A 26,767-nucleotide genomic window follows, 5' to 3' on the forward strand; every position below is an offset into this window, starting at 1 on the left:
TTATATACACCACTTTTGGGTGCTAGCCCTGACCAATGAGCACCAAGTCTCGTACTTTTATGACTCTCGGTACCTGCTCCACCGCGCGTACGGTCACCGAGCGTCGCCGGCGTACCGAACTCGTCACGTATCGAGCTATTCCTCTGTACAAAAATCTTAAAAACTAACGTCACCCTACAAATATAATTTTAATATTAATTAACGTATGAGTTAATATAAATGTAACATAGATTAAGGATACATTAATTATATATGTAAAAGTATTAATTAAATAATGTATAATAAATTATATTTTCAATGAATTCATTTAAAATAGTTTGATATTCATTCTAATTCTTAGCCTAATAATTCAAATTATAGTAAATAAGACAGAAGTTGATGATAAATTTTCTAAAATTAAAATAAAAAAACTAAAATAATTTCAATACGAAAAATAAAAAATAAAAGAGTTACAATATAGAAGTTAATTGAGAACGGCAATGGAATCAAATTCACATTCAAATGTTGTTGCTCTTTAACGATCTCTTTCCCTTTCATAAATAATAAAAAGATTGATAATAAAAATATTAAAAGAATATTTATAATAGTAGTAGGAATATAGGTTATGCACATTTAACTGAAAAACTTTTTAATTGGAAATTAAGTATAATAAAAAACAGTTCGGGATTCCTTCTTCTCGTCCGAGGACCTTTTACGGCAGCCTGTGTAGCATAATCCGGTTCACGAGGGTGTAAATCTCATCCCGAAGCGCTTCAAACGTATAAACGTAAACAGGAACTTCTGGGCGGGCTAAATAAATTCTAACAACTTCCGCGGCGATTTAAGAATGCAATAGACCGCGGGTAATAACCCGCGTAAAATCATTCCGGGTCCGTCTCTCGGCGCTCGCGGCGTAACTTGGCGAGCACCGTGCACGTGGAACGGTATTCATAACGTTGTATACTTAGTTATAAAACAAGCGCCCGGCGAAAAGTATTAAATGTCAGGTACATGGGAATTTCCAGTCCGGTTGAATAGTTGTTAAACCGTGAAGAGCCGCGCGCTCTCTATTACGAGCGGCAATCGTCGAACTGCGAAAAATTCCGCGAGCCAAGATTTACGTACAATTTACAGCCGGCTATTATCAAACCGGCCCTCGACCCGTAAAAAAATATTTCACGGTGTATTAAGAAACTTTCTGAAAAGATCCAGAAAAATGCGATTTTATGGGGCGCGGTGGCGACGAGGCTCGTTAAACGCTTTCGACACGGCCGCCGTTTATCCGAGACGGTTTCATTTTCTTAGCGAAGCTCGCTTGAAACGTCGTCGACAAAAATGTCCACTGAACGCAGAGGCGTGTGTCTTGAAATATTTTTTAACCCTTTTAGCGTCGAACAACGATTTATTCGCTACATTTTTGAAAAGTGTCAATGACGATACATCGTTGCGCATGCGTCGACGCCTTATTTGCGCATCACGAAAGATCCGTGTCTCGAAATGTTTGTTAACCCTTTTAGTGCGCGACAACGATGTATCGTCGTTCGCTACATTTTTGAAAAGTAGATGTTCAATTTGGAAGAAATATAAAAGAAAATATTTAAACTATTCGCTGCACTTAAATCATCAAGAATGCACGTCGAAAATGCGAAGTCTAAGTTTGACTATAAGTACTGTGTATAATAATCGATAATAATTATGGATTGCTTTTAATCGATCTATTCGCATGTATTACATGTAGAAATAGCAGTAAATTCTACAGTGGATGGTTCGAATAATCGAGGTTTTACCGTATTTATAATCCCTATTTTCGTATTAAATATAATACAGTTTGAGTTGAATTGAAAACGACGTTAAAATATGTATAATTAAATATAAATATGAACCGTTCACTGCACATCAAATTAACTTTTTGAAAACTCTTAAATTTAAGTGTCAAAGTGGTATAGTCATCACTTTGTATATTCATAATAAATTTCCCTGATAATTAAGATTAACATTATTGAACGAGAAAAGTTTGTGGGCAACTAAATAATAAATAATTTATATGAATTCAGTGAAATGAACTCGATAAAATGAAAAACGAACTTACTGAACAATTTAATACAATAAATTTCTTAAAATCGGAGCAAACGATTTGACTTTATTTTAGATAACAGGTGGATTAGTTTAATAGATCATGACTGCCATACCTAATTTCTTTAATTTTGCTATGGTTTCATGATCATTAAGATATGTTTTCATGAAAGTGCAATCCTACCGAAAATATTGCCATTCACGGCGCACATCGTAACTCAATTCCTGTCGTATGGTAAGGCCGGCGCTTATCAAAGTTTGTCGTAGTCAAAGAGTTAATTTTACTATTGCTTTAACTGATAAAAGAAAATAAGGATTCTCATCCGAGACTGTAACGAAAATTTCAAAAAATGCACCTCGCACGTATTTGGTATTCGCATGAGAATGAACGAACTGGCAACGGGCTGGTGAATTGCAAAAGAAAGGAAAAGTCCATAAATTCGGGAGCCCCGCCGAAAGGCGTTCATACGTTCCTATCGGCCATTTCGCTGAAAACAAAATTCAATTGGACGACCATTCATTTTCCTTCGGGTGCTAGCATTCTCTGTTCAAATCGAGCCCACAGTAAAAACGGGGATCCCGCGAAAATTCACGGGGGCTTTGTTCGATATGCGAAACAGTCGCAACACATTGGACAGAGCTCCAAACGACACCACCCTCCGCTGCTAATATGATACACGCTCGCGTCCCCACGCGATGGGAGGGTGCAATATCATTTCGGCAAAATACGCTGCGGCATACGTGCCACCTGGAATTAATCGTGTCTAAAGGAAACACTATTCAAATTGAAAAAATTGAGCGGAACTCTCCGCGTACTTTGATCATTGACACTGTTTTGATATATAACTGTAAATAATGGATAACAACTGTAAATAATAATGCATTTGAGATGCATTTTGAAATATGACAATCTATAATTGTAAATTTCTAATATGGAAAACGTTTCTTGGACGATTTTTATAAAGAATAATGCACTTGACATGCATCTGCTAATATCAAAAGCCATAATTCTAAATGTGAAGTATGGAAAACGATTCTTGGATGATTTTTTTAGAGAATAAAGCACTTGAAATGCAATTTAAAATATGAAAATCTATAACTGTTAAAGGTGTTGTATGGAAAACGATCGTTGCAATAATTTTTGTAAAGAATAATGCATTTGAAATGCAATTTGATATATGAAACAACTGTAGAACTATAGTACGGAAAACGATTCTTGGATGATTTTTGTAATGAATAATGCAACTGAAATGCATTTTATAATATGAGGGATAGGACAATGTAATCTGAACTTAACCTAATCAGAAACATAACCTTGACATAACTGAAAACATAAACTTGACATAACCGTAAACATAAACTAAGGTAAGAAAAATGTCGAAACTTAAAAACATCATTTTGTCCAATCATTGCAAGCAAACAGCAGTCGTGTATAATAATTATTGTACAAGTTACACTGTATTCAAATTTTATTTGTGAAAACTCTGTTATGGCGCACAAAAACTTAGAAATCTCATAAGAATAATGAGGAATAAAACGATTTTTGTTTACACGATAAAACGAAGAATACAAATTATTTATTGAAGCTTTTATATTTGATAGACTATTTATAAAGCATGTTAATTATTTATCGCAGAAAATTTCTCATATTTACAACATATACAACATTATTTATCACGAGAAATATGATCTCATTTTATTATTTAGTTCTAGTAAAATTTGCAACGCTCTACACAGTTGAGGTTATGTTCTTCTAATTTATTTCTATTTTGACCACCTTCTTTCTTCAAACCCTTAAATACTTGATGATTATCAGATATATAATTATTTATATGATTGTTATTCACTTCTGACGATAACATAATTTTCAGAAAAACTGTAACAAATTTTATCATAATATATTCGAACGAACTGAACTGTACAAAGTATCTAAAATGCAAAATAAAAAAATAAAATACCATCCATTATAATAAATATAAATTTGCAAGTTACTATCAAGGTTTTATTCACCGATAAAACCTATCCTTTATCACTAATTCTAGTAAAATGGCGTACGTAATTAAGAATTTCCATTAAAATCTACATTCTACTAATTATCAATGCATGGAAATATTAACAATTGTACAAACGGCAACGATCATATTAAAATATTATAAAATGGCAATAAATATTACCATCTCATTAACATCTTCATTTATTTCCCTTGCTATTAACACGTTCTATGCCGAGCTATTTTTACTCGAATCTTTACTCTAGTCATTTATTAGTTCACTAAAACTTACTATATTATCTGTATTTATTAATAATCGTATATAATAATAAAACAAATTCATTAAGATCCATTCGTGTGGTGGAAATTAATTCTTTAATTCTAGATTTGTTATAAACTATTTCTTAGCCTATTAAATAAACCTACAAGCATGTACCATCGATGGTACACGTGGCACGGAACGTGTTAAACATCATTTATCAATTTTAACTAACCATGTCCGGAGCATGTCACTCGTTATCTATTAATTGTTTTCGACGCGAAGATTGCTAAGCGAACGCGTACTTTGTTTTAGTCGAGCCTAAAACACGAAAACAGAGTGTCGAAAGTTCAAACGTAATATACGCGCACTACTTGGAATAAATGTTGCATTTAATATCGTCAAAGAGAGGCCGCTTCAGAAGAAATTTGATTGTAGTTGTCGCTCATCATCGCGGAGGCGAAAATAACGCAAAACTTGGCTGAGGCCCCGACTAAAATTGTAGTTCCGTGCGTCTCGCAATAAAGTCATAATTGCAGCATTTTGCGAAAATAAGCGACCCCGGCGGAATTTACATTGCCCCGGCCACTTTGCCCGACACCATCGGCTGCCCTTCCAAAGCGCTCGCTCGCTCGCTAAAGAGTGAAATTTAAACTTCAATGTTTCAACGTATTTCCGTGGGAACATTCGAATTTATTAAAAGCTATCGATCGATGAAATTACGATGCAGTTGGCTCTCATTATTAATGCATATATTCAACCGATAATTCGTTGTACCGCCGTTCACAAAATGCCGGCATCTTTCGGCGCTATCTGTAGAAACGAGATGGTCTACAGAAAAACAACGTAACTTGTTAAAAATCATATATTTTTCAGTGATGGTTATAATTATATTTACTTATTTATTTATTTATATTTTAGTGATAGTTAGAATTATTTCTGTTTGATAAAAATTAGAGTTTCATTCATTTAGAATTCAGAAGTCATGCGGATGAATATGTGTTAATATACATAATATTCTACTACCACAACTATCTTTAGGCTGATGAATATTGTGGTTGTGGTTCGGATGTAATGAGGGTAGATTTTAAAACAAAAGAGTAAGGTTAGGTTACTTGATATTCTTGAATTATTGTAGAGAGCAATGGAATGTATGCTGCGTGTTTAGATTAATATTCTGAATTATGGAAAGTATTGTAGTGATAGTGCGGTTGTTTCTTTAATATCTTTATTTATGTTTTTTTAATACAGTTTTCGTTGAATTTGTACTATTTTAAAAGCGTAGGACTACTTTTTGAAGTTTTTGCAGAATTTTTATAGAAAATATATTGTGATAAATATAGTAAATACTGTATGCTCAGTGTACTTCTACACTAGGTGTAAACTGGTATACTTTATACTATACTGCTATTATATAATTTATTACGTACGTATATATTAATGAGTATACATAACACAGTGAGTATATGTATAACTGCAGTATAGTATAAAAGTATACTAGTATATAATATTTATTAATTTAAATAATAATTAGTATGTATTATTTATTATATAGTATTTATTTCATATAATATATTTTATGTAATAATATATCTATATACTACTATTGCATAATATATATTACATAATTTATTACTTAAGTATATAATAATAGTATAGTATAAAAAGTTTCTACAGAGTCATTGACAAACAAAATTACTTTTATATCATTGAGCCAAGTTAGAAGTTGGCAAATGGTGTCATACATTGTAGTTCTCTATTCTCATAATTTACTAATTTTCTTTGTACAGATACCAAAAATCTATTGCTTCTTTTCACTTTCTGTTATAAAAGTCTAATTATTACAATAAGTATAATAAATACTATATACTTAGTATACTTTTATACTTTACTTCTATTATACATATACTACTGTGAGCTTTAACATGACTCCCTAATTTCTAAAATATTAAATCCCCTTCACGACGAATCAAAATAAATAAAACCAAAGTATAAACGAAAATTGACCATCGTGCTAAACGTTCCCACCGAAACGACCAATCGCTAATCTGTTAATTCCGACATTAATCCCAATCACGAAGTACCCCACCAAACGAATGGTTTTAGTAAAATAAAGTAGACCGCGTCGCGTATGATACACAGAGGTCGCATTAAGGAATCAAGCCGAAATCTCGCGCAACCCCGCATCAAGCACGAACCGTGTATTCGAAAACGTTCGTCGGCAGCGCCCGGAAGTAATTTCGCAAATCTTTCAGCATGCATGCGATGCATGGGACAGCATGAAAGAATGAATATAGGCGCTGGAACCCTTGCGCGGAGCCCTGCAATAACGGCACAATAGGGCGCGCGAAACCATCGGCTGTCAGGAATCAGGCGTAATTTCGCGAGTCTTTCCAGGTTGCGCGATATTAACAAGCGCGCGATAAGCGAAATACCGTGTTCGAATTCGCACAATTTGCACCGTCATCCGGGGACACGTGTCGCACGCACATATGAAGCTGGCCGCGGCGATATGATCGCCGGGTGGATCGAAAGGCGGCGCACAGCTAACACCATGAGAACAGCGCCGAGAGAACAGACACGCGAGCCTCCTCAAAGGTCGGCCGGCGCGGGTTCAAGAGATCGTAAATTTGGCGAAACGACGGCACATCCGGCCAAATTATACATCTCATAAAATATTCCCGGTCGGTTTCCCGAAGCCGGGCAGAAAGTATTTCGTATAATATCTTCTCCGGCAAAGGCGCGCCAACCGACCCCCGGCCGGTTTGCTCCGCTGGCTGGGAAAGGGGCGAGACAACGAACGAGAGGGCGAACTTCGGCCAAAGGAACGCGAACGAATGCGGCGACGGAGTTCGTCGGAGAAGACGATACCCTCTCGATACGCTGATACGACGGAACAGAGTCAAAAGAACAAAACAATATTTCAATATGCTAAAATTACCGGCCGAGCTTCTCCGGCTGTGCGTCTGCTAAACGAAGCGTCTCTGCTTTGATTCCTCACTTCGGAGAGCAGCGATATCCAGCTTTTTGCTGTTATAAGTTAGTGGCCCCCCAAGTCCAACCCTCATCTCCGAGTGGTGGGGACCGAACGTTCTTTTCGATAGACGGCTAACGAGGGCAATGGCAGCTTCTTCCCGCCTAGGCTGGGCACAGGTCGGTATTCTATAGCTGGGTACTCTGTGCGTGAGTCTCGTTGTCCATTCGGCTATTTGGCGAGGCATTTACTTTGAAATACCGACACTGCCTGCGTGAGGTGCTAGTCACCCGCCACTGCGTGTCCCTCGAGGAATGCTACTACTGACCGTCGGTGCGCGTGACATGCTTGTCACCCACCACCGACGAATTAAGTTATATATTCGATCAAAACCAAGTTGGATTTTACATTATTAACACATTCCATGCCACGTGTACCACTAGCGGCACACGTTTAAATGTCTATTCAATGCGTTAAAAAAATATTTTATGACAAGTTAGAATCCAAGAAATAATTTTCACCAAAAGATTAGATCCATAATAAGTCTGTTTCATAAATATATTGACAATAATTAATAAATAAACATAATATATTGATATTTAAAGCGTCGATTGACCAAAATGAATAGTCGTCTAAATGCAGGTTGGAACGTGTTAATGGTCCCGACCTATGAAAACGAAAATACAAGTTATTAAATACAAGAATTTAATCTACATTAAACAAAAATATTGAATTCCGTATGCATAAATTGCAGCAATAAGTTATATAAAATATATACAATATCTATAGATATGGAAAGGTCGTCCAAAACAAATTTAGTCTTCGAATTAAAATGTCGTCATTTAAAATAATAGATACCGTATGTAATCTAGAACAATTTTAAATTTGCAATTAAAATGGCGTCATATAAAATAGATACAGATACCGTATGTGATCCAAAACAATTTTATTTTTGGAATTAAAATGGCGTGAAGTGCGAAGAGTTAATAACAAAACGAACATGCTCCTGTTACCATTATAAATGACAGTTGAACCAACGGCGCATCACGCATTCAAGAGGAGTTTCTCGCTCGCTTGCGCCCGGCTACAGCTTTGAAGCTTTCATAGCTTTGTGCCGCAATCTGACTTGGAGATACGTCCGTTCCGGCCAATAACAAGAAACGTGTTAGAATTATTTGATACCCGATCGGACCCGCATTCCTTTGCCCGTTGACCAGCTTGTATATAACCAGGTTGTCGCTCCATCCCTGCGTCGCTTTCACCGACGTAGGTAATATTCGTTACCGGTCCGCGGTTCCGCGTTCCGCCGAAAAAGTCAGCAGAAACGACAAGCTGCATATCAAGACCACGATCACGGTATCGGTTTCCGTTGGTCGTTCGTTGCCAGACGCCGGGACGGGGCAGTCTCCTGCAGCACGTGACAAACACTCGGTCAAAAACGGGGGAGCGGAATTGAAAGCGGAGCCGGGAGAGCACATTCTCTTCCGCGAATAATACAATAATTCTTCCGTCGATACTAGTCGGAAGCGGCGCGGATGTTCCGGAACGCGAACGCCGCGGCAACGCTCGAAAAGGAAGCGTGTCGCGTCATATCGAGATATTGAAATGGAGCGTTACATCGGGACCGGTTCTATTTCCCCGGTCGCGTAAACCATCGGGACATATTCCTTTCTCGCCGCGGGTAGCTGCCCGGGGTCCAGTCGATAGCGTCGTTCTTCGGAGAGATAGCGGAATCGGATTTACCGGGCACGCCCATTCGTCCGTAAAATCGAGTCGTATACAGTAATGTCTCGCCGAATGTCGCGACTTTGCTCTACGGCAAATGTCGCGTTACTATTCCTACGACACTGTAATTTCCCAGTTTGTACGCTACGCCGAGGCCGAGGTTCGCGGAGTCGGTGAACACGTGCGCCGCGACTCCTTTCGCTCGAATTCCCGGAACGCAGCTTGCAATACGATAACAAAACCGTTTTAATTTCAACATTTTCAAACTGAATTTCTTTTTAACGTATTGCTGACAGTTTCTCGATTAAAATGAGACTAAACATGACATAGTTTGGACAAATATTGTTTCAGAAGTGAAATAAGTTACACGATTCGTCGAACGAATAAATACGGTGTAAAGTGTGTCGTATTGGCTATCATTTTAATTGGAACAATGTATTAAACAAATTTTCACGTATGAAAAATTCGAAATAAAAAAATGACGTCATCGTTTTTATTATAGCGTTAAAATGTATTCGTAGCAATGTATGGCGGCACACGGTAGATGCCTTCACAGGTAGCTTCGTTCGCCCCAAGTTTCATTCTGTCTTTCTCTCCTTCTCTCTCTCTCTCTCTCTCTCTCTCTCTCTCTCTCTCTCTCTCTCTCTTTCGCGAGATGTCAGCAACTGTAACGGCGAGTCGCTAGGCTCTATTAACCGTGTCTCTTCCACGTTAAAAGATCATTTTCGATTCCGACTCTGAGACATTGATCGAAACATTACTGTACCAGTCGCGCGTTTCGAGGCATGTCCTATCCGAAAGGGTTGTTTAACGCTTGTTTCCTCGCCGCTGTCACTGAACTCCAAGAACTAGGCTGTTTTCATTGATACGCGCACTGTCGCGCTAAATTACGCTGCGAGAACATTATAAATCGCGGAAATCACTCACTGATTATTTTAAATTTATTATCCTTACCCCTTGTGTGCAGCGTGGAGGAATATATCAATATGAACGACGTATTGCCACATTTTTATTGCTGCGACTGATCATCACTGACTATAGTGATTAATAGTGTACTCGGAGATTTAAAATACCATTTTCAGGGTTTAAAGAACATAATAATTCCAAATGAATTAAAATACTCATTGTTTTTATTCGATTTAAGTATTTCCTTAAGTTACTTTAATTTATTTAAATCGTAAGTTATTCCCTCAATTACAATGGAAGGTAATTAAATATAAGTAGAACATCGAAAATCGATAATAAGGAACAAATTCGACTGACAACTTTAACGTGAGGAAGATTAAATGATAATGAACAAGTGAAGGTAATAAAAAGATGAAAGAAACAATAGAATAGTCAGTTCGCGTGCGATATATTTTAAGACATGGATCAACGCATAATGATGTATCGCGTTCTTTGCATTCGTATCTACTTTCTCGTTGAATTTTATCTCTACTAGGTAGTACACACTTCCGCGCTTCACTTTTCTTTATCGAAGACGGATTAAAATACGTGCTTGGAAAATGCCTTTCGATAAGACTCATTGGATCGTCGGTATTTCTTTTCTCCGTGGAATATATTTCAAGTTCCTAGATATTTTTCAAATATCTGTTTCGTCGGTAGCGAATAAAATCTCGCGAACTCTAATTCTTTATTCGATACATGTTTATGCAAAACATACGAGTTTCAAATATTTGCATCTAATAAATGTAAACAAAATTTCTTATACCATTTATAACCTTTTCTTATGCACTCGATAGTACTAATAATATCCATCTTATCAACAACGCCTATGAAACGATTGTATCTTGACTACATGTTAATTTGTTTATCGGTAATTTTGTCCGGTAATGACGTATTCCTGTCTCTATGATATCAGAATAACGTAAACTGGTCAAGGTAATGTCAAGGAGGTTACGTCAAGGCGGTTATGTCAAAAAGATTATGTCAAGGAGGCTATGTCATAGTTTTTGAGATGAAATTCTTTTCTAATTAAGTGTGAAGCTTGAAGAGACTTGCAACTTGAAGTAGCATGAAGTTGTAGTTTGAAGAAGTTTGAAGCTGGAAGGAGCTTGTATCTTGAAGAAGCATATAGCTTCAAGAAGCTTAACCCCCTTGCAGTACCTTTATCTTCACAGTTACAATGATTAAAAAATTGTCGACTTTAATAATTTCTTAGAGGAGAAATAAAATTAATATTCATAGTGCGCTTGCAATTACTTCAACGCTTAAGTATTAGTGGCAAAAGGACAGAATTTTATTTCGACTTAAAAAGACGAAGTAACATTCATACTTAACAGGTTATTGTTAGAAATCCCAATCACGAGTCATGCTCGTTATTCCGTCCTACAACGGAATTATGCCCTTATAGCCCTTCTTCAAATTCCGTGATTTTCAATTTAGAAAGCTATTACTTTAGTGTCCTTTTTATATCGCGAAGCACATTAAGAAATCGAATTTAAATAAATCGGTTTATTAATACAGCCGATAGTAAAGTAATTTCGCCGAAATTAGTTTTCCCGGTTTATGGTAGGATCGCCAGATGGGCCACGCCGGCCGTTCGCTTGGGTTTCGGGGACCTACGTCACTAGCTTGGGTTTTCCCGTCCTGCGTCACAGCGAGGCCCGGGCTCTCTGACTTCCCTCTCCACCTCACCGGTAGCCAATCCGCGTGCAAGCGTCCTTTCGGAGAAATTATAAAAAGGGCACAAAACTTGCAATATCTGTATTCTGTATTTTATCCGCAAGTATTCTTGGCCTTCCGCTGTTTTATTCTCAGCAAGCATTCATCATCGCTCGTATAGCGACAACAAGTATTCCTGATCGTCACATCATCGCTCGTATAGCGACAGATCAACTATTACCATCCTGCAGTTCGACTTCGCGTCACTGTAGCGATACATTTTATACGCAATAAAGGAAAACAGCTGTTCATCTTTAATTAGACGAAAAGGGGGACTAAACCACTCCGACCCACTGCGTAATCGACCTTACAACCCGATAGATATATCGCGGAGTATTAGTTCCGAAGGTGTTCACGCAGGAATCCTCCATCAAACACTCGTCAAAGTACAGCAAAGGGTTAAAGATGCTTAAACCTTAAAGAAAATTGAAGCTTGAAGAAGTTTGAAGCTTAAGTCCTTGGATCTTGAACAAAATTGAAGCTTAAAGAAGCTTGAACCTTGAGAAAGTTTGAAGGTTCAATAAGATTGACGATTGAAGAAGATTGAATCTTGATAAAACTTGAAGCTCGAAGAAGCTTAAATCATGAGGTAGCTTGAAGCTTGAAGAAACATGAAGCTTGAGTCTTGTTTAAGCTTGAAGCTTGAAGAAGATTGAAGCTTGAAGGAGCTTGATCCTTCAAAAAGCTTGAATCTTGATAAGGCATGAAGAAGTTTGAAGGTTCAGGTAGGTTGAAGAAGTTTGAATCTTGATGGAACTTGAAACTTGAAGAAGCATGTAGTTTGAAAAAGCTTGATGCTTCAAGAAATTTAATGTTTGAAATTTCTAGAAGTTTGAAGTATGAAGAAGCATTAAGCTTAGAGAAGATGCTCGAAGAAGCAACTGAATGATACGAAGACTGGAAGATATAAAAATATAACTGAAAGATAGTGAAACAATTGCCGATACTGAGATGTTATGCCACTTAGAGCGTTAAATTCTATGTCGAATCGGTTGTAAAACAGTAAAGGTACTATATTAAAAAAAAATGCAGAGGCCGTAAATTTGCACCTTTCGTAAATATTGAAAGACACGTAAGACCGTATATTTACGCCTTTCGTATATATTGATAGACTTGTGAAAGCGTATATATCCGCCTTCAATAGTCATAAGGTTAAGACTACATAAATTATCGTTGCATAAATCTTTTAAACGTATCCTGTTATAACGTATCGTCTCCCTGGAATCGTAAATCGTTACATTATAATTTCATATATACTACTCGAATAACCGTGTCTCGTCTACGCTAAAAGATCATTTTCAATTCCGACTTTGAGATATTGCTGTATTTCTGAATTTTTCGTGGAGCATTCGATTGACCGCGAAAGCAAAGAAAAAGAGAGAGAGAGAGAGAGAGAGAGAGAGAGAGCTCCTCTCCTTCCACCTTTGCTCCAGCACGGCTTTTTCCTTCTGCAGAACAGCCCGGGGAGGTAAACGCGTGCACGGCGACGAATGGCGCGGAACATCCCAAAGAACCCGGCAAGAAAATAAACGGAAATCGAAGGGAGGCTCTTTCCGCCTGTTGCGAACGAGCGTCGTCCTCTATAGGTGTGGCTCCGTCTTCCGCGAGCATACCGGGGAGAATTTTTTGAAAAGTCGAACGAGCGCCGGCTCTTTGATGGTTCCGATGCAGCTAGCCAGAGCTTCGACCAACGGGGGGAGTTGCAACGCTCTCACCACCCGCGTTTCATCCGTCGGAATGGCCGAGGTGGGCAGGAGTAAGCAACTGGAAAACTCGGTGGCAAGGGGTGCTCGGTTTAACCCGGCCACGACGAATCGGGAGACCCTTCGTCGATGCCAGAGACGAGCGACGTATTTGACTCCAGAAACTGGACAAAAGTCGATCTCGAGGCACGTGATATTAAGGAAACCCTTTATATTATTAACCCTTATTAATCCGTTGCGCTATAGAGTGGTGACTCTCACTTAAGATTATCATTTAATATTCTGATAAAATTGTTACGCTATCAAATTTGTTTATTTTTAAAAAACTGTTCAAAGTATAGTAACTCTGAGACACCACTCGAGATTATTATATTATAATCAAATTATTACACTATCAAATCTCTATATTTTTAATAAACTGTTGAAAGTACAGTTACTCTGCTCTAGCACTCGAGATTATCACATAATGTTCTAATCAAATCGTTACACTGTCAAGTCTGTTATATGCAATTTCGTCTGCATACATTGCAACAAGTTATATGAAATGGAAATACTGTATATCGTTCGTAACTATTTTGGATTTCGAGTAAAATGATGTTGAGTGCAAATGGTTAATGTTTAGAATTATATTATGTTAAGCAAATTATTTTGCTATTAAGATCGTACAAATCTGAACAGTATTCTAGCACAGGGGTCGGCAACCTTTTTTTGGCCGCAAGTCAAAATCAATCAAAATGTTAGTATTTAAGAAACGTTTGGGTCAGAGATATTTTCGTATTAAAACAGTCTCTCAGTAAATAATAAGATGTATTTTATTATGAAAATAATTGCAAACATAGTTGAATGAACATTATTTATAAACGTGTCATGTTTATGTTTTATAATTTATTTTTATACATTATACTTGATATTCGAATCTAAAGTGGGTTAGTTAAAATTATCAAATGGGTCAGCGGTGACCCGCGGGTCATAGGTTGCCAATACTTGTTGTAGCATTTTCTGGATAGTTATAGCTTACATTTATTAATACGATGATTTACACATCGGAATTTAACGTTTTGCATTCGAGTGGTGACTCTCAGGTAGGACACACCATTATAGTGACTTTTGCGGATGTTTTGTGGTTTAGTTGATTGTAATATTAGTTGTTAAGGTGAACGATTAAACGAAAGTGTATATATACGGTAAAATAAGGAATATATTTATATATAGTTAATCTATAAATATAGCTAACACTATATGTATATACAGTAGAATACTCAAGCTAATATTGTATTGTATATACGATAAAAAAATATATATGCAGCTAATATACATAGCTAGTAGCTGTATATAAAATAGCTATACTTATATTTATAGTAATATGTACATGTAGCTAATATTTCTATATAAATTTATAGCTATACATATATCTATAGTATATATAGATAGTATATGAATATATAGTTAATACTATATATTCAAAACAAAATATATGTGCAGCTAATATACATAGCCAATAGCTGTATACATATATATATTTATGATATTATGTATATTTACCTAATAATATGTATGCAATAGAATACTGAAGCTAATACAGTATATGCAATAGGAAAATACATACGCAGCTAATATATATAGCTAAAAGCTGTATACAAATTTATAGCTATACATATACTTATAGTAATATGTAGCTACCATTATATAAATAATAGAATATTGAAGCTATATATGATTATACGAAGAAAGATACACATAAATAAAGACAGTCATTTAGGTCTAAAAAACGCGATTAGAACAAGAGGTTAAAATTCCTGGAAGCTGAAATTTCCGGCGGAATCGTATGAGCATATCCGAGTATTTGCCCGTAATTGTGTGACGGGATGCGCTGGTTCTTTTGAGGCTACACCTACGTTCAGCCCGGATTTCAAGTACGATTACGGACTCGTTTGCTCAGTAATTCGAAGAAGTTATAACGCAACAGCGTTAATCGTATCAAAGGTACAGATCGCGGAGAGGTATAATCCTGAAATCCGCGGAATTAGAGCTGCATATCGTCTTACATTTCCTTTGTGCAGCTCTTTGATATCGCATTTATCCGTGCACGCGCGCGCGCGCGATGGTTTCAGAGGCGTGCGGTAGAACGCGATCACCCCGAGTTTTGCAACGTTGTAATTGTAAACCTTGTTAGAACTCGCACGGTATAACGGACTTATGTGGATGCTCACCTGACGTGGAAACAGGGATGAAAAGCTGCCGGATTATCCTGCGGCGAGAACTTCGGCAAAGCGCCGTGAAGGAGGGCGAGTCGCACGACCAACAGCACACCGAACTGTAAATAAAAGAAATACGTTAATATGCCGGACAAACGACAATTGTCTCGGCTGCGTGTTCACCGGGCAATTTAGCTTATCATATTTTATATGGTTTTTCTTTTTAATAGCTTGCACTCTGTTGTCTCCTCTCAGGGGACATCGTGATTCCAGTATACCACTGGACATTCTAGTTTATTAGGTAGTTGGGGGAATTAATTCATTATAGTGCAACTTTTTGAGAAATGTACTTTTCTCTGAAGAAAACAAATTAGAATATGGTACAATTACTGAGATATGTAATTATATATGTAAGATATATAATGATCAGTTGAGAATTGATTTTCGAGAACTGAGAATATATAAACATAAATATATTCGATGAACAATAGATTGAACAATATATAAACTAATCGCAATGTGGGAGGAGTAAAACAGAACTGTATTGTTTCTTCTGACGGAAGAATATCAGATGGAAGATGTCGATTAACTTATTATTATAAAATATGCAATAATCAGGCTAAAATGCGTATTGGGGAATGCTTTAAAATTGATCATACTGCACAGAATTATAAAAAACAACATTGATTTGCAAATATTCCTCGATGTCTACAAATTCATATAAATCGAATATTATTATAATATCTTTGTTTGAAACGTGTACTGTATAAAGGTTTATAACTGCTGGTAGGTAACATCCATGACGGCGCGGAGTGCAAAGGGTTAATGATCGTTGCGCACGCGAGTAATTGTTGTTATTCGGAAATAAATCTGTCGCAGGATCTCGGAACGCGTCATGAAACAATTTTACGATCGGACAATTGCTCGATCACCGGCGTCAAATAACAAACTTCAATCATTTCGTTAAACCGTGAAACGACAAAAATGTTAGGTTACATTTAAATGTTCGACACGCTTCGTATCTTCGGCCGGACATGACAGTTCAAGCGATTAATTTAATCCTACGAATTGTGTAAAAACTTTCGCTATCGATTCACGTAAATGCTATTTAAACGATACGCTCAAATTGAAAACAATATTCCGCCGTCAAATATTGAACACGTTCCGCGAATGGAGCATTCAAATATTTGATTTGATTTAAACCATTTTTATGCTCCGCGAGCTAGACCGAAAAGGATTTGGATCTCGATGAAATCATTTCGCAGCGAGCCGACGCTTGAAACAATTATTAGAGAACAGAGGGAAATTATAAATTGGCCGAAACGATGTGTACGGTAAATGTTTGTTGCCTTATTTTACGATTCCTGCGAGCTCGGCTCGTTCGTAGAATTGGGCTATTAACTTCGATAATTTCGTTACCCTTTCTTATTCATTTTCATTCGTAAAATCCTACGGATTTCGCTCGTAATGCGCTGCGAGCTGTTGCTTTATTACTATAGTTTTAATTTAATATTATATTTAATTTAATTTTTCTAAAATACTATAATTTATTTTAATTTTTTTTAAATACTACAATTTAATTTCATTAAATACTATATTTGATTTATTACCGTAGTTTTAATTTAATTTAGGCGTGTTTTAAAATGCGAATTATCTACGGTTCGAAAGACAGCCTGAATAAAACAGTTGCAATTTTCAGTCGATTCTGATGTAACCGTTGTTTTACTTTTCACATTTCTGTTGTAAAATATTTGTGCGTGCACGGAAAATTTTTACTTTTTGGACAGTAATTCGGTTTTGGAAAAGTTAAAGCGCGTTTAAACAAATTTACTGTTTAGTATTAAATTGTATACAGTATACAATGTGCTCCGGGTATATAGTATGCAGTATAAAATAGATATAGAGTATACGGTACACAGTATATACAGTGTACAGTATGTACAGTACACAGTATGTATATGTATAGCAGGGATCGGCAACCTTTTTTGGTCACGGGTCCAAGTTATCCAAAATATGAATATTAAAGAGACATTTAGGTCAGAGATGTTTTTGTAATTAAACAGCCTTTTTCTTATCAAACACGTAAACCTTTTTGAAAACACTTGTTTAAACATCATTGTGCAATTTATTTCGACTTTTAACCACGAAATATTTTCTTTTTCTTAACTTTTTATAATATAGTGATCTTATACTTTATTTTTAGAATTAAAGTGGGTTACTTGAAATTATCAAATGGGTCATTTGGTGAACCGCAGGTCAGAGGTTGCTGACCCTTTGTATACAATATATAGTATTTACAGTGTACAATATATAGTATACAATATAAAATATACAGTTTATACATTATACAATATATACAGTATAGAATTTATGTAGTACACAGTATTCTACATTATACAATATACAATACATGCAGTATACAATATATACAGTGTGTACACTATTCAGTACATACACCTGATCAATCCATCTGCTGGCAAGCAGCAAAGGTATTCACCACAATATGCTCCCACTTGTTACCAACAAAGTACAGACTCTTGAACTACCTCCTAATTTCACTTATATACACTTAATACTCGCCCCTCGTTATATCTATCGTATTACATCAAAAGCTTCACTTCAACATATAAATTTCATTAGTCAAATGCTAGGAACACGAGCGTTCGAATATTTCCGTAGACGACTATACGTCGAACACTGCCTGTCGTCCCGTCGTTCCGATACGGGAGCGGATATCGGGAGGGGTGTCTCACCCCCTGAATATTGTATTATGTCGCCACGGGGCTAGTCCAGGGTGACTCGCGGAGCACGGGGTGGTTCCCGACGGAAATTCAATTTCGGTAAATATCCTACGCGCGCGAAACGTCACGAGATCGGCGAACCGCATACCTATAGCCCGGAATTCCCTCTTGTTAGTCTTCCCTCGCAACCCCGTTCGATGCCATAACCGCGGGCTTGCGAAAATATCCTTTTTTCTCGGCTGGCAGATCCGCGTGCGTAGTTCGGAGCTGCTGCGAATCAGCTGGCTGGATGTGTGTTCTAATTTAGCGCCGGGTGCCGAGGATTTTCCTAGCGTATATCTCGTGCCGCGCTGTACGACGCGGCGTACGCTATTCTTTTATGTATCTCCGTTATTTATTGCACTGGCCAGGCAACTGCTTAAGATAAAATTCCGCCGGCACGGATTAAACAGCAAAAATTCAGGCAGTGTGTAGTCGCACGCAACACTGTCTTCTGGCTAGAATTTTACGCTGAGATAACCTGTTGGCGATTCTAGCTCATAGTCGCTTTCCACCGACCTGTTTGGTTTAAAGAATTTTTGGTAGGATAGAATGTTTGGTATTTGATACTTGGTTTGTTTTAAATGTAGTGTGTATATGAATGATTTTTAGAATGAGTGGTAGTGTGCATTGTTTTTGTTGACTAAGAACTGAGAGAACTAAGTACATAGTAACTTCTATTCTTTTTTGAAGCTTACAGTAGTTCAATATCAAATTTTAGTTCCCATTTTTATTTGATTTATTACATTAATCGCAAAAGATATCCAATATCTAAAAAAATATTTAATAATATGTTTGTTTACCGTAATAAAATCTACCACTTTTATCTCAATAATATATGACAAATCACTAGTAAAATGTTTCTTAGGAAACGCAACACAAAAGTAATTAGAAAGATGAAAATAAGCTTTCACGATCTTCTTCGTCTAATTAAAAAAAAATCGAATTCTGTATTCTTTTTTATTAAGAATAAGACCCTTCTGCGAATTAAAAGATTGCTTGTCTAAGAGTTGCTGATCGATTATTAGAAGAAAATCCATTAACTTGTGTTGTTCTCAAGGAAGGCAAGATTGATTGAGATTAAAAAGTAACCAGAAAGCTTTTCACAGACGCCGTGGCTGCTTCGGTTCTTATTACCGAAGTAAAGTTTCTCCAGAAACTACAAAATTATCATTTATAAGTCTTTTATGCTTCCAGGAAGCGCTGACAGCTTGTTTCGTCGCGCTCGTTTTTTCCTTAGTCGAAAAACGTCGATCTAGACGGACATTCGCTGCTATATCGCGAACACTCTCTGTTTAACCCTTTCTGAATTCTCTGTCCGATTCTGTCGACCGACTCGCGACGACTCCTTTCGAGTCCTGTTCCTTCCTCCCTTCGTACCTCTCCCACTCGCAGTTGTGGCCGTTACCCGATCTCGCTATTTTCCGAAAAAGAGTGGAAGGGAAGAAAGTCCGCGCGAGTGTTATACGGACGGTCGAAACGGCCCGTGGGTCGGCGGCGACCCTCGAGGAACGAACCAAGGTTGACCATTTATGCCGTCACCGACTGCGGCCACTACGACCTCTTCGAGAGCTTATCGGTTTCGAAAGCCATTTGTCGAGGTCTTGATTAAGCTCTTCAAAGATGGTGTTTGCCAGATGTGAGGAAACTTTGGGACCGAGGGCCCATGAAACTTTCTAAATGTTTTATTATTTCCACAAACGGCGAACCGATGTCGAAGCTTGCTCTACTCCATTGAACTGGACAGCAATAATAAAATTATCTCTGTTTCGATAAATGGAACAATGTTTGTTATAGATGTTCCAAAAGTTATTTATAATTGGGACTTGATGGATTTCTGAGGTTATTTGAAGCAACTTTTTCCTTTGCAAAAAGTTTCTCTGTGGCTTTATGTACGTGTTAATAGTGAAAAAGAGCGGCCAATGAGAGGCGGGGACGGGTGGCGTGGGGCAGCTGAACCAACGAGTGATACTAGACATAACCTTTCGCTTTGTAAAAGTTTTCTTCGAGGTACTGTTAACGAGTTATTAAAAAAAGACAGTGACCAATGAGAGGCGAGCTCAACTGGCGCAAGACAGCCATGTCAACGAGCGGACGACGCCCAGTTTCGCTCATTGACTTGATCGCCTCGCACCATCTGATCTCGCCTCTCATTGGCTGCTGTTTTCCGTTAATAACTCGTGAACAAAGCTGCGGAGAAAATTTTTGTAAAGGAAAAAGTTGCTTGAAACGACCTAAAGAAAGAAAACTATGAATTTACAACTTTTTGGTAATTCCAAGTAACAGTTACATTGACAAAGTATACTATAGTCATTGTCTAATATAGTTAATCTTTCTCTATTCGCTTTATGTATATGGTCACCACTGTAAATAAAAGAAACATAATTTGAACGCTTTTGAAAGACAAAATCGAATGTCACATTAACTCTTTGGGGCTGGATGGATTAAAATAATCTCTGCTTCGACTGACGGAACAGTAGGTATTATAAATAAACAAAATCATGGTATAATTAGTTGCAACTCTTTCGTTCTTAACTTTTTGAGAAACACTATTTTAAACCCTCCGTTAGGATAGCCCGCTTCGCTGGAGTAACACCATGGAACGGGTAGTTTGTAGTTTAATATTACATTATAGTATATTATAGTAAAAATATGTGGTTTACCATACTTTATACCTTATCGTTACTAGAATTATAAGAATATTCAGGTGAGTAGTTTTTTGATACACATCTTTATCCAAATTTGTATTAGTAAAATGCGGATTATGTGCATTTAATACAAAAATAGCTAGTCCAAGAACAAAATTGCAAAGACATGTGAAAAATATATAAGTCTACTCATATACAGGGTGGTTGACGCAATTGTTTCAAGTCATAACTCCATTACATAACCTTGCATTTATGAAAAAATGCAAAAGAAGGAAGATGAATGGTTTTTTAAATTTTTTTCAGATGCTGTAGTGCATGTGCAATTAACAATTGCATCATTTCTTTAAGTATAAATGCATATTTTTTTACACAGATCGATTCTTCTGTTTATTCTACGTAAAATATGATAAGGTTACGATGGACAAAAATTTATTAGATCTCAAGATATTTAAAAAAAATATCTTTATTAAAGAAGATACTCAAATACTTCATGACTATGTTGTAAAGGTAAACACTTTTTCGACATTGTTATCATAACAGAAACTGATTTGCACGAGTAAGCATTTCATCATTCAGTAGCAATTCACATATCGTAATTCAAGTACGAAAACTAAGATATTTAAAAAACTAAGACATTTTATATACATATATATGTAAGTCTCTTTGCAATTTTATACAGCTAAATAAAAAACTGTTAATTGTCTAGTTCGACTTTGAACTAAATGAAAAACGTCTGTTAAAAACCTTATTGTTCAAATGAGTTGACTAGAGTAGCAGGAAACAGGAAGAACATTCCTTCTGACAGTGAAGTCTCCGAGTGGATTTTTCAGAAGCAGAAAATGTCGGCCGTTCGAACACGTTCGCGAAGCAGTTGCATTAATGCAGACTGACGTTTCCGAGCTCTCAGCCCGGCAAACCGTCAAGCAATCCGTTACCTAAACGTTTCGATTGCTGCGAGGCTAGCGTAACTAGTTCGGAACGTCCGTTAACTCGGTATATGAAATTATAATTGTGCTGGCGGCCTTAAGATAATTCGAAACCCTGGGGTAAGATTTAAGCGGTACACCAATCGACTAACAATGAGCAAATTGATGTAGAATCAGTAAACAATGTGTACCCGCGATGCATTAGCTTATCGATTACGTCTGTTAGGTTCCAAACAACCATAACGTGCCATCGCCTCCATCCGGGTGCAAATACCGCTTGTCCACTGCCGTCATGTATGTACTTACATACCTCCCTACGCAAATGTAATCGCTGAATCGAATGAACTTTCGATAGCCTTCGCGCAATGTATGGAGAAGCAATTACCTTAGCGCTTCGAGTGCCGTGTCAGGTACGATATCGTGTCGAGAGCGTGCTCTAGACCTTTATCTAATTTGGAAATTAAGTTTTTTTTATAAATTATTGATTAAGTTAGACTTTATTATTTTTAATTGGAATAATAAATATTGCTTTATGGATAATTATATTAGTAGAGTTACCTGTTGAAAATTAGGCTTGCGCTTTGTGCAATGAAAATACTGCTATTCAAATATCTTCCCATACCAATAAACAAAAGAAGCGCGACGGTTGTTCTGTCGTTATATTGATATTGATTTAATTGTGAAAATAATACAGACATCTTATATTTTATAAATGATGTTAAATTATTTTTACATTCATCTCCATATCTTCTATTATTAATTAACAATATTACTTTAATTTTGGGTCTAATCGGAATCATGTTTATAACAAAACAGTTTCACAAATTAATTAATTAAAACGATTTTGTTACTTAGAATTAATTGCATGTTATTGTTTTGTTTACTATTTGTTTTATATTTACTTCGTTAATTGACGTTGATGAATTTTGTAAAAGAATTTCCTTTTCTAAAATTCTACATGTTTGTTGGAGCTGTTTGACGACATAGTTAACAAGATTTATTATGAAAATGTCTGGTATATCTAAATAAAAGATGCGTTGATCTAATTCTGCCTAAATAAACTGCTGCACTATTTTGTTTGACTAAAATAATCAAATCATGGAAAATTAAATTTTGGTTAGGAAATGCAATGTTGAATTTAATTTATGACCTCAGACTGCCAATGGTAAGAGTTAAAATAAAGTTTCAAATAAATCAATGAAAACTAGTGGTAAACGGTAAACTATAAGAACTATTGAACTCAGCATTACCAAAACTGCTTTATAACAATATTGGAAGTTACTTGACCATTTTGATATTTGTGTTTAAAAAACATATTTCAACGCAGCTAAAATGTTTCATCAATTACCATATATTTTTTTCACAAACCATCGACAAACTTGTAAAAAAAAAAGAAAATTCATTTTGGAAATATACAATGGTAATCATCGATATACACAATTCGTCTGGAAAATATTAGCAAATGGCATGCGTAATTTATATGAAATTATAATGTAACCATTTACAATTCAAGGGAGGCAATACATTATACCAGGATATATTTAAATGATTTACGCAACAATAATTTAAATGGATTTAAGCATATTAAATTTAAAATTATAATCAGTGAATGGTTGCCGCGGGATCCGGAATAATGTTCTCGCAGCGTAATTTCGCGCGACAGTGCGCGTATCGATGAAAACAGTCTAGTTCTTGGAGTTCAGTGGCAACGGTGAGGGAAACAAGCGTTAAACAACCCTTTCGGGAAAAACACGTCTCGAAACGCGCGACTGGTACAGTAATGTCTCGATGGATGTCTCAAAGTCGGAATCGAAAATGATCTTTTAGCGTAGACGAGACACGGTTAATCGAGCCTAGCGACTCGCCTTTACAGTTGCTGACATCTCGTGAAAGAGAGAGAGAGAGAGAGAGAGAGAGAGAGAGAGAAAGAAAGAGAGAGAGAAAGAGAGAGAGAGAGAGAGAGAGAGAGAGAGAGGGAGAGAAAGACAGAATGAAACTTGGGGCGATCGAAGCTACCTGTGAAGGCAGCTACCGTGTGCCGCCATATATTGCTATGAATACATTGTAACGCTACAATAAAAACGATGACTTCACCTTTTTATTTCTACTTTTTCATACGTGAAAATTTCTTTAATACATCCGCTAGATTGCTCCAATTAAAATGATAACAAACACGACGCACTTTACGCCGTATTTATTCGTTAGACGAATCGAGTAACTTATTTCATTTCTGAAACAATATTTGTCCACATTATGTCATGTTTAGTCTCATTTTAATCGGGAAACTGTCAGCGATACGTTAAAAAGAAATTCAGTTTGAAAATGTTGAAATTAAAAAAGTTCTTTTATCGTATTGTGCTTTGTCTTCCGGGAATTTGATTGGAACGAGTCGCGGCGCGTGCCGCAGCACACGTGTTCACCGACACCGCGAACCTCGTCATCGGTGTAGCGAACAAATCGAGAAATTACAGCGTCGTAGGAATAGTAGCGCGACATTCGGCGAGGCATTACTGTAATAGGTAACAAGAACGAGGAGGGCGGAAAAGGGAGTCGAGTGTGCGAGGGATCATGCGGGAGGGTCGTGGCTCGTACGCCTCCCTCGTTTCTTGACATAAATTAGCATAACTCGGAATCGTGTTCGGTCAAACTATGCCCCGTGCTCACCCTCGAGTTACCACCGACCGCGCGCGATACTTTATACGCCCCCATAACTCCCCGGGCACGATAGGAATACGAGAGCGTCGATGGACCATCGGGAATCGACTGCGTTAAAAATTATAGCGAAACGTCACGCCTAATTTATAATCGATGGTATTGCTCCGTCCGCGTATATCACGCGGCGCGCACTCGTTAATTGAATCAATAAATTTATAATAAAGATTGCCCGGACGCGGCCAACGACAGTTACGTATTATTTATCACTGCCGCGCGGCGATTCGTTATTCAGTCGTTACACCGGCTTAATTATAATTAATTAATCGCTTGCATAATTCACTCGGCTGTTAATTAGTGGCATTGCTGGATGATAATGTTTTGCTGTACATCCCCTGCCGTCGGAATTTTTCGAACAAACAAGGATCGATTAGCTGTACATTTCCGAGCTCTGGAGATCGCAGAGTCCTTCATCGGTATTAGTGTACAACCAATCGGGACTTTTAACTTTTACAAGTGAATTTGGTTTTTATTCTTTCGTTGTTAATACCGTTCCTACCGATAGCGTTAATGAACAACTTTTTATAATTTCTGTTTGATACTTCTTCTACCAAAGCGGTTAAAGAACAGCTTTTCATCATTTCTAATAAAACTGCTATGTATACAACATTCCCGAGGCCATTTCGAATAACCTTTTCGATTTTTATATAACAAGTAAATAGTATAATATAAAATATCGGAAAAATACTGTTAGATCATTGAGAAATTATTTAAAACTTTTTCAAATTGCTTAAATTATTAAGAAATCGTACACCAAGTGATAGATTTGGACAAAAGAAATACTTTTAAGAAGTACTTTTAATTTTTGCCATCCTTAAACTTTGTGATTAATATCGACAAATTAAAAAAATAACTCAACATTTACGAGGTTCGTTCCGATTCTTATTTATGCAAGAAAATAAAGCGCGTAACACGCAAACGCTTAGTCCGCGGGCGATGTTTTATCTTTGCAGTTACGGACAGTAAAGAGCGAGCATTGAAAGGGTTGAAATAAAACACGCGAAATCGGCCACGCTGACAGTCGCCTTTGTAACGATAACAATGTAAAAGCTCGCCATGCCGTTCGGTTGATTTAATACGTATCCGTGCCAAATGGACGCCATTACGAAGACGCCGGGGGCGACGGCAGAATGCAAGAACCAATAATCACAAATTCAGCTGGACGAACGTTCGCGCAGACAGTCTCGTTTTGTTAACTTTTCCGAAAAGTTCCGCGCTCGTATTTCATCTCGGGCCTCTTGGAACCACGACTGGCATTACAACGCGTTGCCGGAGGATGGGCGAGCCCAGCGAGAGCCGGTTGCCGCGGTCGCCTAACAATTCAGCGAAACGCAGTTTATTTTCCGCCCTCGTAAAAGAAGACCCTCCACTCGGGACAGTTGTATCTGCGTTAACAATCGTTAAACTTTGCTTAGGGCAATGGTTGCTGTAAACATCGGCGGCTGGCCTACGTACGGACGGTAAAAACGGGAGATATCGGCCGTTAAGAATTAACGATGCGGATCGGGGGCCGTTTGCAAATGCCCTCAGACGGAGCCATGGATTTTCTTGATGGCCGGGAGAACTCTTACTCGTGCTCGCTCGACGGATCTTTACGCGCCAGTCGAGTGGTTTATACAGTTGCTACAGACTACGGTACCTTTCTGAGCAACCATGTATCGCATCCGGATGATGGACAGTAAAAGAACAGAGATCGAGGTAGCTTCGCATCCGAATCAATTTGATTCTATTCACTTGCAGGGGATACGTTTATCTGTAATTGGTCTTATAAGAAAATCATTGCGAAGCGACGTGATTTTGTTATCTGGATCTTGATACAGTCAGTGCCAGTGGGTTTAGTAAGGTCTCTATTTAACCGAAAATCTGCAGTCCAATAATTAACACGTTCTATGCCGAGCTATTTTTACTGGACTCTTCACTCTAGTCATTTGTTATTTCAATAAAACTTGCTATATTATCTGTAATTATTAATAATCGTATAGAATAATAAAGCAAGTTCATTACGATCCATTCTTCTGGTGGAAATTAATTTTTTAATTCTAGATTTGTTATAAACTATTTTTTAACCCATTAAATAAACATGCAAAAATGTGTTATTTCTATTAATACCATTGGTGGCGCAGAATGTGTTAAATATTA

At 37.2% G+C, this 26,767-nt stretch overlaps 1 protein-coding gene across 1 annotated transcript in view; it reads right to left on the minus strand.

Annotated features, from left to right (window-relative positions):
- Nucleotides 1–26,767, minus strand: part of LOC144470031 (protein O-mannosyl-transferase TMTC1-like) — a 489,418-nt gene that overhangs the window by 125,193 nt on the left and 337,458 nt on the right. The window contains exon 6 of the mRNA XM_078180811.1: nucleotides 15,578–15,681. Within this exon, the coding sequence (XP_078036937.1) occupies nucleotides 15,578–15,681 (104 nt within the window). The remainder of the gene's footprint in view (nucleotides 1–15,577; nucleotides 15,682–26,767) is intronic.

Source organism: Augochlora pura, chromosome 5 (assembly GCF_028453695.1).
Source record: "Augochlora pura isolate Apur16 chromosome 5, APUR_v2.2.1, whole genome shotgun sequence".
In the NCBI taxonomy this organism is placed as follows: domain Eukaryota; kingdom Metazoa; phylum Arthropoda; class Insecta; order Hymenoptera; family Halictidae; genus Augochlora; species Augochlora pura.